Consider the following 13,256-nt stretch of genomic DNA (forward strand, 5'->3'; position numbering starts at 1 on the left):
CTCACTAGAGAGGATACAACAAATACTGACTACAGATCAGAAAGAATCCAGGAAGAGAAGAATTGGGGAGAAAAATAAAGAGTTGAGCCTATGCTTAGTTAAAAAAAAAATTCCTCTGGAATGATATAAAAGAACATTTGAAAAAAGAATAAAATAATAATAGTTTGTCTTTTTTTTAATGCTAAGGGTTTCAATTTTAAAGGACTTCAATCTCAAACATAGAATAAATCAATATATATTGGATTGAAAAATGGAGAATATAAACATTGTTAGCAGTTAACATAGAAGTATAAATTTAAATTTTGATCTCAGTTTCCCAATTTGAATTAACCCAATTGTGTTAACTGTGCTGACAAAAACTCTATTAGAATTTGTTGATCTAATGCAAATCTTACATATGTTTTATATTCTTGAGACATAAATTTGAATTAATCAGTGACATTCTACATTTCTTACTATTCTTTGTCTTTTAAATATCTAATATGGAAGAGGATCTCCATGTCTACTGTTTTGGATCCTATATTTAGATTTGGAATGTGACAGTATTTTAAGAATACATTTTACATTGCTTACTTTATTCTTAGTCCTAGCAACAGTCTAAATATAATCAGTATGATTCATGAGATAAAGAATAGTTATTGTAAATTTACAGAAGAAAATCTTCCATGAATTTATTTATGGAATTGGAAAATGAGGTAAGAGAATACACTTAATATACATGAATACATGTAGCCTAGAGGTTATATGTGTGTTGCACATGCTCCTGGGAACCTGGCACATTAAGGAATAGTGACTTGAATGGCTTAGCCATCTGTTTATGTATCGTGAGCTGTTTATCTAAATCTGAAATCATGAAAAACTCTAACACTTTTGGGCATATTCTTGCTATTTTTTTAATGAGGAGTTAAAAGATTTGTTTTTTAAAACTTTTTCTGATTATAAAATAATGCATGTTCATTTTGGAAAATTATAGAAAATTATTTTTAAAGAATATAAAATTACTTTAAATTGAATATCATGAGATGCATACTACTAAGAGATTTATTTCTCTTAAAAGTCATCTCTGGATTATGTCTGGAGTTGGTACAGATTAAACCAATCTCTTCTGAAGCACCATGAGCTGCGTAGAATAACAAAGATGTGAACAAAGATATGAAACCAAAGTCATCATGGAAGTATTACATTTAGTGTATAATGAATAGGTTTCCTAATATTCTCAGGCGGTCAATTAGGCTTTTTCTTTAGCTATCATAATGAGCCAATCAATTTAAGGATAGATGATAGGCTTAATACACTGCAATTCTTATTCTCATAGAAGCTCAAATTGCCCCATCTTTAGTAGGAGTCTCTTCAATTTGCCTCCTGAATCCTTTCAGTATGATCTTAATGGTCCTTGTTAGCTTCATTATTATCCAATATATAAAGGTGTTCCCTGCATAAAAGTATTTATCTTACACATTTACTGCCCCAGTCCTGGAGTCAGCCATTCTCCAAGAAGCCTTAGGTTCTTTTAGTGGAAAATAACAAGAGCACAATCTGGACTTAGGGATGCTCATTGCTTTTTAGGTGTCATTGTAGCTAAGCTTTTTCAGTGAGCAGACGTAGGAAGAAATGTACATACATGTGTGTGTTTTAAAAGATAAAATACATCATAAGTTTACACTGATATTTCTAATTCAAAGTCAGGACTACAGAATCTAACTTAATCACTTTTATATTACATCTGTATTTTCTGACTTCCTCACTAAGAATCCTAGGAACTCACCACCACTTGGGATAGTGTTAGAATGTCCATAATGGCTAATTTGCTTGATCTCACTTTACACACCCCACAGTCTAAGAATAACAATACCACCACCACCACCACCACCAATAAAAGGAGTTAAATGTGTGTGCGTGTGGCATATGCTACTTTCATTCTCTCCCCAAACATTTTATGGTTGCACTCCACACTATCAGAGTATATAGCCACTGTATACTATACTTTTTCCTCTTTAGCCTTTATTTAGTCTTAGTTCTAAAGATAAGCTATATTTAATGCTCACCACCAGTCCTTATGTTAACATCTCTCAGACATTTTTGTTTTTTGAGCTTCTTCTCAGGTAGGCTCCTCAGAAAGTGTTCATAGGAACAATATGCCCTGAGGTCTTACATGGTTTTGATGATTTGTCTGTGTCCTTTATTCTTGAATATCAGTTTTGAAGGGTAAAAATTCTTTGGCTCACATTTTCTTTCCTTCAGTATCTTAAACATGTTATTGTAATTTTTCTGATTTGAAGTGTTGCTGTCATTATCAGAATAATGAATTAATTTTCTTTTACTTATAATGTTCATGTTCCTTTTGCCTAGATGTCCCAAAAGTTCTTCCTTTTTCTTTATAGTGAAGCAATTTTACTAGAATATGTCTTAGTGTTGGCTGATTTTATTAGGTATATGGCATACTTTTTCAGTATCACTTTCTTTCTTTCTTTCTTTCTTTCTTTTTTTCTTTCTTTCTTTCTCTCTTTCTTTTTTTCAGTATCACTTGCAAATCACTTTTTATTTCAGTTTTCTTGATTTATAGTTTTTGGGTTTGTTCTTCTTCAGGAACTCCTACTATTCATATGTTGGACCTTCTTTGCCTATCAGTAATATTTACCACTTTTTCTTGAAACCATTTAATTCTTTTTTTATTTAAAAAAATTTCTCTCCTCATTATCTCTTCTTCTTAAGGAATTAACTGTTGTCTTTGTTCACTCTTGTGTTCCTTCTATTTTTCTAACATTTCTTTAATTTCTAATTCCTTCTTGAGTTTTTATCATCATATTTCCAGGTTTTACTAACTCATTTATGTTGTTACTTTAAGTCATTAGTCATTACCTTTTAATCATTTATGTCCAGTGTTATTTTCTTAATGTTCTTTTGAAATAGTAGGTTATAGTTTTGACATGTTTTCTGGGCATGTATTTCTGGCATGCTTTTACTATCTGTAGATATGTTATTCTGTCCTTTATTATTTTTTTCATATAAAGCATTGTATGCATTTGGCTTTTTTTTTTAAACATCTTTATTGGAGTATAATTGCTTTACAATGGTGTGTTACTTTCTGCTGTATAACAAAGTGAATTAGCTATACATATACATATATTCCAATATCTCCTCCCTCTTGCATCTCCCTCACACCCTCCCTATCCCACCCCTCTAGATGGTCACAAAGCACCAAGCTGATCTCCGTGTGCTATGTGGCTGCTTCCCACTAGCTATCTATTTTACATTTAGTAGTGTATATATGTTCATGCCACTCTCTCACTTCGTCCCACCTTACCCTTCCCACTCCCCGTGTCCTCAAGTCCATTCTCTACATATGTGTCTTTATTCCTGTCCTACCCCTAGGTTCTTCAGAACCTTTTTTTTTTTTTTTAGATTCCATATATATGTGTTAGCATATGGTGTTTATTTTTCTCTTTCTGACTCACTTCACTCTGTATGACAAACTCTAGGTCCAACCACCTCACTACAAATAACTCAATTTCGTTTCTTTTTATGGCTGAGTAATATTCCATTGTATATATGTGCCACATCTTCTTTATCCATTCATCTGTCAATGGACACTTAGGCTGCTTCCATGTCCTGGCTATTGTAAATAGAGCTGCAGTGAACATTGTGTTACATGACTCTTTTTGAATTCTGGTTTTCTCAGGGTATATGCCCAGTAGTGGGATTGCTGTGTCGTATGGTAGTTCTATTTTTAGTTTTTTAAGGAACATCCATACTGTTCTCCAGAGTGGCTGCATCACTTTACATTCCCACCAACAGTGCAAGAGGGTCCCCTTTTCTCCACACCCACTCCAGCATTTATTGTTTGTAGATTTTTTGGTGATGGCCATTCTGACTGGTGTGAGGTGATACCTCATTGTAGTTTTGATTTGCATTTCTCTAATGATTAGTGATGTTGAGCATCCTTTCATGTGTTTGTTGGCAGTCTGTATATCTTCTTTGGAGAAATGTCTATTTAGGTCTTCTGCCCATTTTTGGATTCGGTTGTTTGTTTTTTTGTTATTGAGCTGCATGAGCTGCTTGTAAATTTTGGAAATTAATCCTTTGTCAGTTGCTTCCTTTGCAAATATTTTCTCCTATTCTGAGGGTTGTCTTTTCATCTTGTTTATGGTTTCCTTTGCTGTGCAAAAGCTTTTAAGTTTCATTAGGTCCCATTTGTTTATTTTTGTTTTTATTTCCATTTCTCTAGGAGGTGGGTCAAAAAGGATCTTGCTGTGATTTATGTCATAGAGTGTCCTGCCTATGTTTTCCTCTAAGAGTTTTATAGTGTCTGGCCTTACATTTAGGTCTTTAATCCATTTTGAGTTTAGTTTTGTGTGTGGTGTTAGGGAGTGTTCTAATTTCATTCTTTTACATGTAGCTGTCCAGTTTTCCCAGCACCACTTATTGAAGAGGCTGTCTTTTCTCCACTGTATATTCTTGCCTCCTTTATCAAAAATAAGGTAACCATATGTGCGTGGGTTTACCTCTGGGTTTTCTATCCTGTTCCATTGATCTTTATTTCTGTTTTTGTGCCAGTACCATACCGTCTTGATTACTGTAGGTTTATAGTATAGTCTGAATTCTGAGAGCCTGTTTCCTCCAGCTCCATTTTTCTTTCTCAAGATTGCTTTTGCTATTCAGGGTCTTTTGTGTTTCCATACAAATTGTGAAATTTTTTGTTCTAGTTCTGTGAAAAATGCCATTGGTAGTTTGATAGGGACTGCATTGAATCTGTAGGTTGCTTTGGGTAGTAGAGTCATTTTCACAATGTTGATTCTTCCAATCCGAGAACGTGGTATATCTCTCCATCTGTTTGTGTCATCTTTAATTTCTTTTGTCAGTATCTTATAATTTTCTGCATACAGGTCTTTTGTCTCCTTAGGTAGGTTTATTCCTAGGTATGTTATTTTTTTTGTTGCAATGGTAAATGGGAGTGTTTCCTTAAGTTCTCTTTCAGATTTTTCATCATTAGTGTATAGGAATGCAAGAGATTTCTGTGCATTAATTTTGTAGCCTGCTACTTTACCAAATTCATTGATTAGCTCTAGTAGTTTTCTGGTAGCATCTTTAGGATTCTCTATATATAGCATCATGTCATCTGCAAACTGTGACATCTTTACTTCTTCTTTTCCGATTTGGATTCCTTTTCTTTCTTTCTTCTTCTCTGCTGTGGCTAAAACTTGCAAAACTATGTTGAATAATAGTGGTGAGAGTGGGCAATCTTTTCTTGTTCCTGATCTTAAAGGAAATGGTGTCAGTTTTTCACCTTTGAGAATGATGTTGGCTGTGGGTTTGTCATATATGGCCTTTATTATATTGAGGTAAGAGCTCTGTATGCCTACTTTCTGGAGGATTTTTATCATTATGGATTTGGCTTTGATAATTTTGTTTTTCTATTTTTTAGGTAAAGTTAGTTTTCCTGGACTTTATTTAGGAAGGAGGCTTGGTTTAAATAGCTTTTCTGACTTCGTAGAGCTCCCTCTTTGGTTGTTTTCATGCAGCATTAAAAATATGGTCATTTGCTTCCTGAGATTTTGAATCTGTTTCTATTCTCATTTTTACCTGGACCCTCTCTCTCAATGTTTTTGCTGTCTCTGACTTGCTTAATTTTTTTTTTACTCCCAAGAATGTGGAGTCCTCCCTTGGGAGAGAGCCTTGGTTTCTAAGTTTTGTTGGAATGGGCAAAACTCCTACCAGTTTCATAAGCTATCCTCAGATTGATCTCCTATATTTCACTGTTGGGTATTTTGGAGCTCTCCCCTTCTCAGAAGCATCAGATACCCTGCTGCATGCCTTTGCTTTTTCTCACATTTATGCTGACATAGTGTGGGTCTTGTGGTGGTTGATGATTTTCCCCCTCTCTTATCTTGGGGCAAGGGATGCTTTGTCATCTAATTTTGTTGTAAATATGTCTCATGGTGTTTTGATTTTGTAATCTAGTTACTCTGTTTTTATGTAGAGATTTGGAAAATCTAAAATTTATGCTTCTGTTATTACTACTATCTTCCCAGAATTCTCAAATTCCTTTTTAAACAGTTAGGCTCATTTACAATGGCCCTTCATCTTTGCAGCTAGGAGTCAACTGACAGAAAGGAAATGTAAAGCAAACAGTGTGCTCTGTGTGTGTGTGTGTTTGCATGTGGGCTTATTTGGGGAAGTGGAGTGCAGCTACTGATGGCATTGCTGTATACGTATGTAGGTGTATCCTAAAAGTCCAATATTTTGACCAGAAATACTTTTCACATTTTGAACATGGGAAGCTTTCCCTTTGGTTTGTGGCATGGGTACTGTTTGTAGAACTAGTCTTTATTTTCGGATGTATTTTTGTCTCTTAGAATGACACTGGCACTACAACATTGCTAATTACCCTGTGAGGGCTTTTTCTGCCTGCAACTATTTTTTTCCCCTAGAATCCACAGCTATTCTGATCTAGAAAAAAAATGGGCTTTTAGTTGTCCCTGGAGTGTTTCTTTTGTTTGCCACTTATGTCAGTTGATTTTTCAGTGGAGACCTGGTGAGGTCCAATGTCATTTCTACACAGGGCTTCTTGAACAATTTCATTTTGTCAAACCATTTGCTAAATTATTGATTTTGAGATCTGATAAAGTGAAAAGCTTGGGGAAATGGAGGAGCTGCTTTTAATTTAAGGCAAATTTCTATGATACAAATGAATGGAAGATTTGCTTATCCTTCTTTTTCTACTTATGCCATCATGTATTTGTGATTTGTTTTCCGGCAACTGAAAGCAGAACTATGCAAAATAAGACTTATTAAGTTGTTCCACTTTAGTGGAGATTTTATACTTTTCCAGACTTAACAGTAAGTTATTAAAGTTCAGAAATAGATCTACAGTAGAGCATACAAATTCAAAAAATAGTTAAAATTTTTCTATGTGCAAGGCACATAGGCTAGTGTGTGATCTACAGTAGAGCATACAAATGCAAAAAATTTTTTATGTGCAAGGCACATGGGCTATTGTGTGATGACAGGTTGGAAATTAGATGCCTACAATGGCCAGAGAGGTATTAAATGTAAACAGGACCAAGTGTAATACAACAGGGGTTAGTGGAGACTGAAATAATCTAGAGAGAATTGAAGTGTTTATAAAATACTGTGAAGATAACAAAAAAATGCCTGTGTACTCAATACAGTGTATATGCCTGCAAATTTGTGACACCTGATTCAGTGTGATGCGTATTCAGGTAAAAGTTCTATTGAAGGGATTAACCAATTGATTAGATGATTAAAGATATCTAGAAAATTATAAGTGAATTGTTTTAAGACAAACAAAAGCTTTCCATTTTTACTCAAGAAAACTCAGAAATGTTTAGAGAATAAATGAATAACCAAGCCCTTTGTAGAAAAAATATATACTTTATTTTCAACTAGAAAGGTGCAAACATGTAACTTTTGGTCACACTCTCAACAAATAAACTGTCCAAAAAAACAGTCATAGTCAAAGTAGAAACAAATGCTTCCAGGTGGAAAAACCAATCAGCTATACAGAGCCATTCATTTTTTAATAAAGGTCATTTGTACATTAAAAGTGAGCCTACCACATTTCCAACCTACAAATCAGACTTCCAAGGACATTGCTGCCTCACCTTCAGCAAAAATCCTGTTTTGATGGACTGCTGCTCTAACTGAGCAGAATTTCCATTTGAATATCCATTTCATGCTTTGAGTTATCAGACAAGCTTTACGTCCTACCTATGGTGTTCAGAATTGAGGCTAACATTTGAAATATCAAAGCATTAAAAACATAAACAAAAAGGCACAAACAACTTTAAATTAACTTAGATAACTGTACAAATATATATATATTTATATATATATACACACAGTATTTACAATATCAATAAAAAAAAATCTGGCTTGTTACAGGCAAATTAGCTTGCCACAAGCTGTCCAGTCTAATAGACAGGATTCTGATTCCTGAACACTGTCATCTGAATCAGAAGGTCAGAGCTGAATCTGCTGTTATGACCTAGAGAAGAACTTGACTCATCCTCATGAACGCACATCCTAGCTGTCACTGGAGCTACAGGCAGGTCAGTGAGTCTTCCTTCCCAGTGACACTCCAAGTAGCAGGGACATCACTACTGTAAGATGACAAGGCTTCCTATTGGTCCCCTCCCACTGCTCCTAGCATACATGCTGGTGCTATGCACTAATGCAGTCCCACAGTCAAGTCTTACTTCCTTCAAACCAGTGTCTGGGGTTGACAGACTGTTTGAATGTCATAAGGCACAAGATTTTGAATTTGGTGGGAATTTTTCTTTTCCCCAGTTAGAAAAACAAATTTAAATAACCTGTGCTACTGAAATCATGTTTACACAAAAATGAGATGTGAATCAGTTCAAGTGACAGCCTAAAGAGTTCATGTCTCACACTCTCTCTGGCTTTAGGCCATGTCTCCATACATCTTCCTGTAGTACAGTGACTCAAAGATGTCATTGTCTCCGGGGCAGTTGTAATGGCAGGCACAGGTCTTGATGAACATCATGCTTTTCTTCATGACCTCGCCATCAGGACACTTGAACTCCACGGGAAGGGTTGCGGTTCTGTGTGGGGTGCAGCACCGCCCATCGGTGCACACGCCGCAGAATTTAGCCCGGAATGTCTTTACGCTGGTGCAGCCAGAAAGCTCAAACTTGACAGGCTTGGAGATTTTGGGGGTCCGGATGCACTTTTTGCCCTTCTGAGGAAGACAAGGGAGGAGAGAAAAATCAATGACTCTGCAAGGGGTGTGGCTTTCTTCAACCTCTGTGTGTTCTCGCCTTAGGGCTGTCTGACTTCTGTTTATATTTTGAGGATGGGAAGGTTGAGTCTCATTTGCCAGTTTTCCAAAAATAGACATGGCCTCTTCTGGGATGTCTTGAATGAACTAACACTGTGGAGGATTTCCGAGTGGAAAATTGGTGGCTCCTATTACATAACATCTCATTCCATCAAAACAGTTCAATGGTTGGATATTTTTGGAGATGACAGGCCTATAATAACAAGGGTGGTAAGAGACCTAACTTTGGTCCTGTCCTAACTTTGGTCCTGTCCACTCTTGTTCCATGATTATGAGTTAATTGGAGGAGAAAACGTACCTTGATGTTCTCTTCCAGGTCAGCTTCACAAGGCCTGACCATGCAGAGGCGGCTCTGCTTCTCCAGCCTGCAGAAGGCGTTGTCATTGGTAACCCGGGTGGAGATGCCCATCCCGCAGGTCTTGGAACAGGCACTCCACTCTGTGGTCTGGACCAGGCAGTTGGCTCGAATCATGGTTGGGTCTGGGCCAAACGTGTCTTCCAGTCGGTAAGCTGTGAGAGCAGGGAACACAAACACGAGGTAAGACCCCAGGCTAAGACATTTCCCCCTGCCCTTGGCAAAGTCAGGACTCAGCCCCAGGGGGGAGAATCACGAGGCTGGCTTAGAGGAAGACTCAGCTCACCAGCGAGGGCAGGGCCGACCACGGTGTGGTCCTTGGGCTCGTCACACACCCACTCTTCGCAGCATTTCCCGGGCAGCTTGACCCTTCGTGGGAAGGGGCAGTCGGGGCTGGGCAGGCGGACATCCATGCTGCACAGGGGCACGCAGCCCACCGCTCCGTCCAGGCAAGTGCACTGGTATTTGCAGCTGCTCTGGAAGGACTCTCCGCTCCGGTACACCGACCCTCCGAAGACGCAGGGGGCACCATCTTTGGCTGAAGGAGCGGAAGGGAAAAAGGGGACGTGCAGGGGTCAAGCATCGGTTCTCGAGCCTGAACAGGAAGCGCGTCGGGGATGCGAGCTGGGAGCAGGGCTCCAGGGAAACAGCCTGAGGAAAGGACGCAATTCGAGCGGCTTTCTTTTCCGGAGGGATGGTGAGCGTGAGGGAAGAGGTGGTGGGACATCGAGTGTCCCCCGGCGCCCCGGTGGCGGTGGCGCGGGGCGGGGACGGGGGCTGCAGGTCTTACCGGTGCACACGCCAATCTTGCGGTTGGCCGGGGAGCCGAAGTCGCAGAAGAGGCCCTTGTGCGGGTCGCAGGGGTCGCGTTCGGTGCACAGCTCGCCCAGCTGCTTGGCGCACACGCGGCAGCAGCCGCAGCTGTCCAGTACCAGGCTGACGCCAGCGGGGCAGCGCGGCGCCGGGCCGGCAGCGCACTGGCACCGGCCGCCGCAGTCCTGGCCGGAGGTGGGCTGCGGAGGGAGGCGGCTGTCAGCCGGACGCACGCCCTTCGGCGCCGCCGGGGTCCCTCCCGGTCTCCCGCCCGGCCCCGGCCGCCGCGGGGGGTCTCCGGTGCTTACCCGGCTGCAGAGGGCGAGCAGGAGCACGAAGGCGCAGCGGACGGGGCCCAGGCCAGCGGCGGACATGGTCGGGGCGCTATGGGCGGCGGGAGGCGGCGGGGCGGGCGTGGCGCGGCGGGCCGGGCTGGCGGCTCGGGTTCGGGCCGGAGGCGGGGTCGGGACGCGCCGGGCTGCTGTCTCGGGAGCTGTCGGCCTGGGCGGCTGCCGTCGAACTGAAGGCAGTGGGTCGCCGGCGGTGGGAGTCGTACTGGCTGCCTCCTCTCGGCGGGGAAGAGTTGTTGTGTGAGGCCAGGACGGGCGGCCCGAGGCTTTTATACGCTCAGGGCGTCCCCGGCTCGCCAATGAGCTGAATGGAGTCCTACACAAACAGGGACATTCCTCGCATTCCTCCCCACCTTCCTGCCTCATCAACTCACACCGGATTGATCCTGACCCCTTGACACTCAGCATTCCTCCCGTCTGAAAAAGCTGGCACACTCCAGCTCACCAAAAAAAAAAAAAAAAAAAGGCTCAGTATTTCCAGCCACCAAATAGGATTTTTTTTTCTCTTGCCTCTTCGCATCACTCCTGATTTATATCATTTAAAAAACACATCGGCAGTGATTATCATTATTTTTATGCCACTCACTTCTGTTTCTAATAGCTGTGCCTGTTCTGCACACTGACATAAATCCTTTGTAGGAGGTAGGTAGCTGAAGAGGCTAATAGCAGGGATTCCTAAAAAATTCGAAAGGGTTTCCTTTTTTATTGGTTTGGTAATGTTTTTTAGTTTTAGAGGCTGTCTGCCTTTGAAACTCTTCAGAGAGCAGAAAAGGAGTTCGTTGCTTTTAACTGCTTGAAATCCCCTAGAAGCAGAAGCATACCTGCAAATTCCTGAATCCCACATTGGAGATGCAGGAATTTGATCATTTGTCACTTGGAATAACGGTTTGGATGCCCATGCCAGACGAAAAGGAGAATAAAGCTAGGGGTCTGAGTATGGATGCAGTTTTCTGGGAGGGATTTCCACCACTCTTGCTTTGTTTTCTCTTAATATGTGTAGCAGTTTTATCGTTGGGGCTATAGAGAGGGAAAAGGGATGAGTGGACATCAACACTTCCAGAAAAATCCATCTATTGTTATGTCAGAGCAATAATGTTGGGTAGGTAGAAGCCCTGGGTGTTGGGATGGAAAAAGGGGTGGGAAGACAGGGGAACCATATAGGAGGGGAGCAGCAAGAAGCTTGGGGTTCACTCGGGGAGTTTTAAACACATTGGTGGGTCTTTGAGAAATGAGTGATTTTTCTTACGCTAAAACCTATAATCTTCAAATGTGAAGATTTAGTTGTCTTGCAGTTAAAAAAAATCTGATTATATAACGAGAACACTGTACCCCCATTATATTTGGTTATAAACTAAGAGTGTCAGTAAGTAATATATTTTAGTGACTCTCCACACATCTGTGAATAGTAATTGTTACTTCTTATTACCCAAGGAGCCTGTAGCCTAATGGAGGGAGATCAGGACAAGGAAAGAATAGGTTTTATTCCCTCTGCTTGTGTGCAGATGTCAAATATGGCCAATAAAGTCTAAACATATGTCCCTTTCCTAATATTGCTATTTAGCTTCAATAAGGAGTCAGTTAATTAACTGTGCTTCCCTCTAGAATCTATAGTTTAGTTTTTTGTTTGTTTGTTTGTTTTTGCGGTATGCGGGCCTCTCACTCTTGTGGCCTCTCCCGTTGCGGAGCACAGGCTCCGCACGCGCAGACTCAGCGGCCATGGCTCACGGGCCCAGCCGCTCCGCGGCATGCGGGATCTTCCCAGACCGGGGCACGAACCCGTGTCCCCTGCATCGCCAGGCGGACTCTCAACCACTGCGCCACCAGGGAAGCCCAGTTTAGTTTTTTTTGTTGTTGTTAATAACTCCAGTTTCCACTTTATGTAAAGAGAATGATTCCAGGGCTATGCCATTTTTTCCTATTGTAATGCCACATCCTTTGATGCTGGTATTACCCATGAGTAGATTCATTTTAGTTGCTGATGCTTCCTTGTATAGGCTGAAATTAACCTATCTGTTTCAGATGCAAAGGCAAGCTTTCAGAAGCATTATAGATTTATAATTTGAAAATAGCCTGTTTAAACTGGCCACATTTTTTCAAGTTTCATTTTATTCTGTTGAAAAAGAGCCAAGAAAAAAAAAACTACTCCAACTTCAGCACAGACCACATCATCTGTGCACAATTACCTTGTTAAGCAGTCCACATGTTGTACAGTGTAGTTGCATGTCAACAGTGGGATTAGCCAGCCAACGATGGGGGTCTCTGAAGCTCAGGAAGAATTTTCATCATTGTTATTTCATGTTCTTTCCAAGCATTCCTCAAAGAGAAGAGGCCTTAAAAGTTCCTATTTAAAGAAGGAGCATTCCGAGTTACGTTAATAGCTACATGTGTATTAAAGGCAACTTGGCCCCCAACTTTTTCTTCCCCTGTGGATGATTTTAAAAGTCCAAAATATGTGGGAAGCCACAGTGAAATCTTTCAAGACCTAACCCCCCAATTATATCTACCACTAATGGTTGGAAAGGTGTGGTGGATGGAGAAGGGGAGGGATGTGAAACTGGGACCTCACCCAAAGTGACATGTGGCCTGGGCCATGAGCTCTTGTGGCTTGCAGGGTGAGGTAGATGGGAGAACTGGTTGGGAATTTTTGAATACTCTGGAGAGTCTAAGAGCCACCACTTCATGCCCAGCAGAGTGGAGACTCTCATTCATGGAGGGGCTAAATTGCTGGACTGGGTTACAGCTGGGTGACCTGGGGTGTATTCTTGGAGCTGCCATTCACAAATCTTAGGGAAGTCACAAGTAGGAGTCATATTCCCGAGTTTCCGTTTATAAAATGATGGTTTAATGATAGTTAATTAGACTACAGTTCTCAGAGAACTGGTGCTTTTTTATTTTAGTTTATTTTTAAATTTAATTTAAT

At 40.7% G+C, this 13,256-nt stretch overlaps 2 protein-coding genes across 4 annotated transcripts in view; one reads left to right on the forward strand and one right to left on the reverse strand.

Moving 5' to 3' along the window:
• Positions 1–7,372: 7,372 nt before the first annotated feature.
• On the reverse strand, positions 7,373–10,587 carry CCN2 (cellular communication network factor 2). Its single transcript, XM_079939950.1, has 5 exons — positions 10,295–10,587; positions 9,964–10,186; positions 9,460–9,711; positions 9,117–9,328; positions 7,373–8,719 (listed from the first exon to the last, which is right to left on the reverse strand). The coding sequence occupies exons 1-5, from the start codon at positions 10,358–10,360 to the stop codon at positions 8,423–8,425; spliced, it is 1,050 nt and encodes a 349-aa protein (XP_079796076.1). The 5' UTR covers positions 10,361–10,587; the 3' UTR covers positions 7,373–8,422.
• The window catches only part of LOC307195648 (uncharacterized protein), a 278,036-nt gene continuing 274,555 nt past the window's right edge, over positions 9,776–13,256 (forward strand). For all 3 annotated transcript variants that reach the window (XR_013830901.1, XR_013830902.1, XM_079939951.1), the window contains exon 1: positions 9,776–9,870. The gene's annotated coding sequence lies outside the window, so the exon portion shown is untranslated. The remainder of the gene's footprint in view (positions 9,871–13,256) is intronic.

This window comes from Stenella coeruleoalba (genome assembly GCF_951394435.1).
Source record: "Stenella coeruleoalba genome assembly, chromosome: 12".
Classification (NCBI taxonomy): Eukaryota; Metazoa; Chordata; class Mammalia; order Artiodactyla; family Delphinidae; genus Stenella; species Stenella coeruleoalba.

What these genes read in the sequence shown, in the direction of transcription:
- CCN2 (XM_079939950.1), bottom strand. Translation starts at nt 10,360, where the DNA reads ATGTCCGCCGCTGGCCTGGGCCCCGTCCGCTGCGCCTTCGTGCTCCTG. An exon ending in CAAGATTGGCGTGTGCACCG is followed by an intron (nt 9,712 to 9,963) that starts GTAAGACCTGCA and finishes CCGCTCCTTCAG; the next exon opens with CCAAAGATGGTGCCCCCTGC. An exon ending in GGTCGGCCCTGCCCTCGCTG is followed by an intron (nt 9,329 to 9,459) that starts GTGAGCTGAGTC and finishes CTGCTCTCACAG; the next exon opens with CTTACCGACTGGAAGACACG.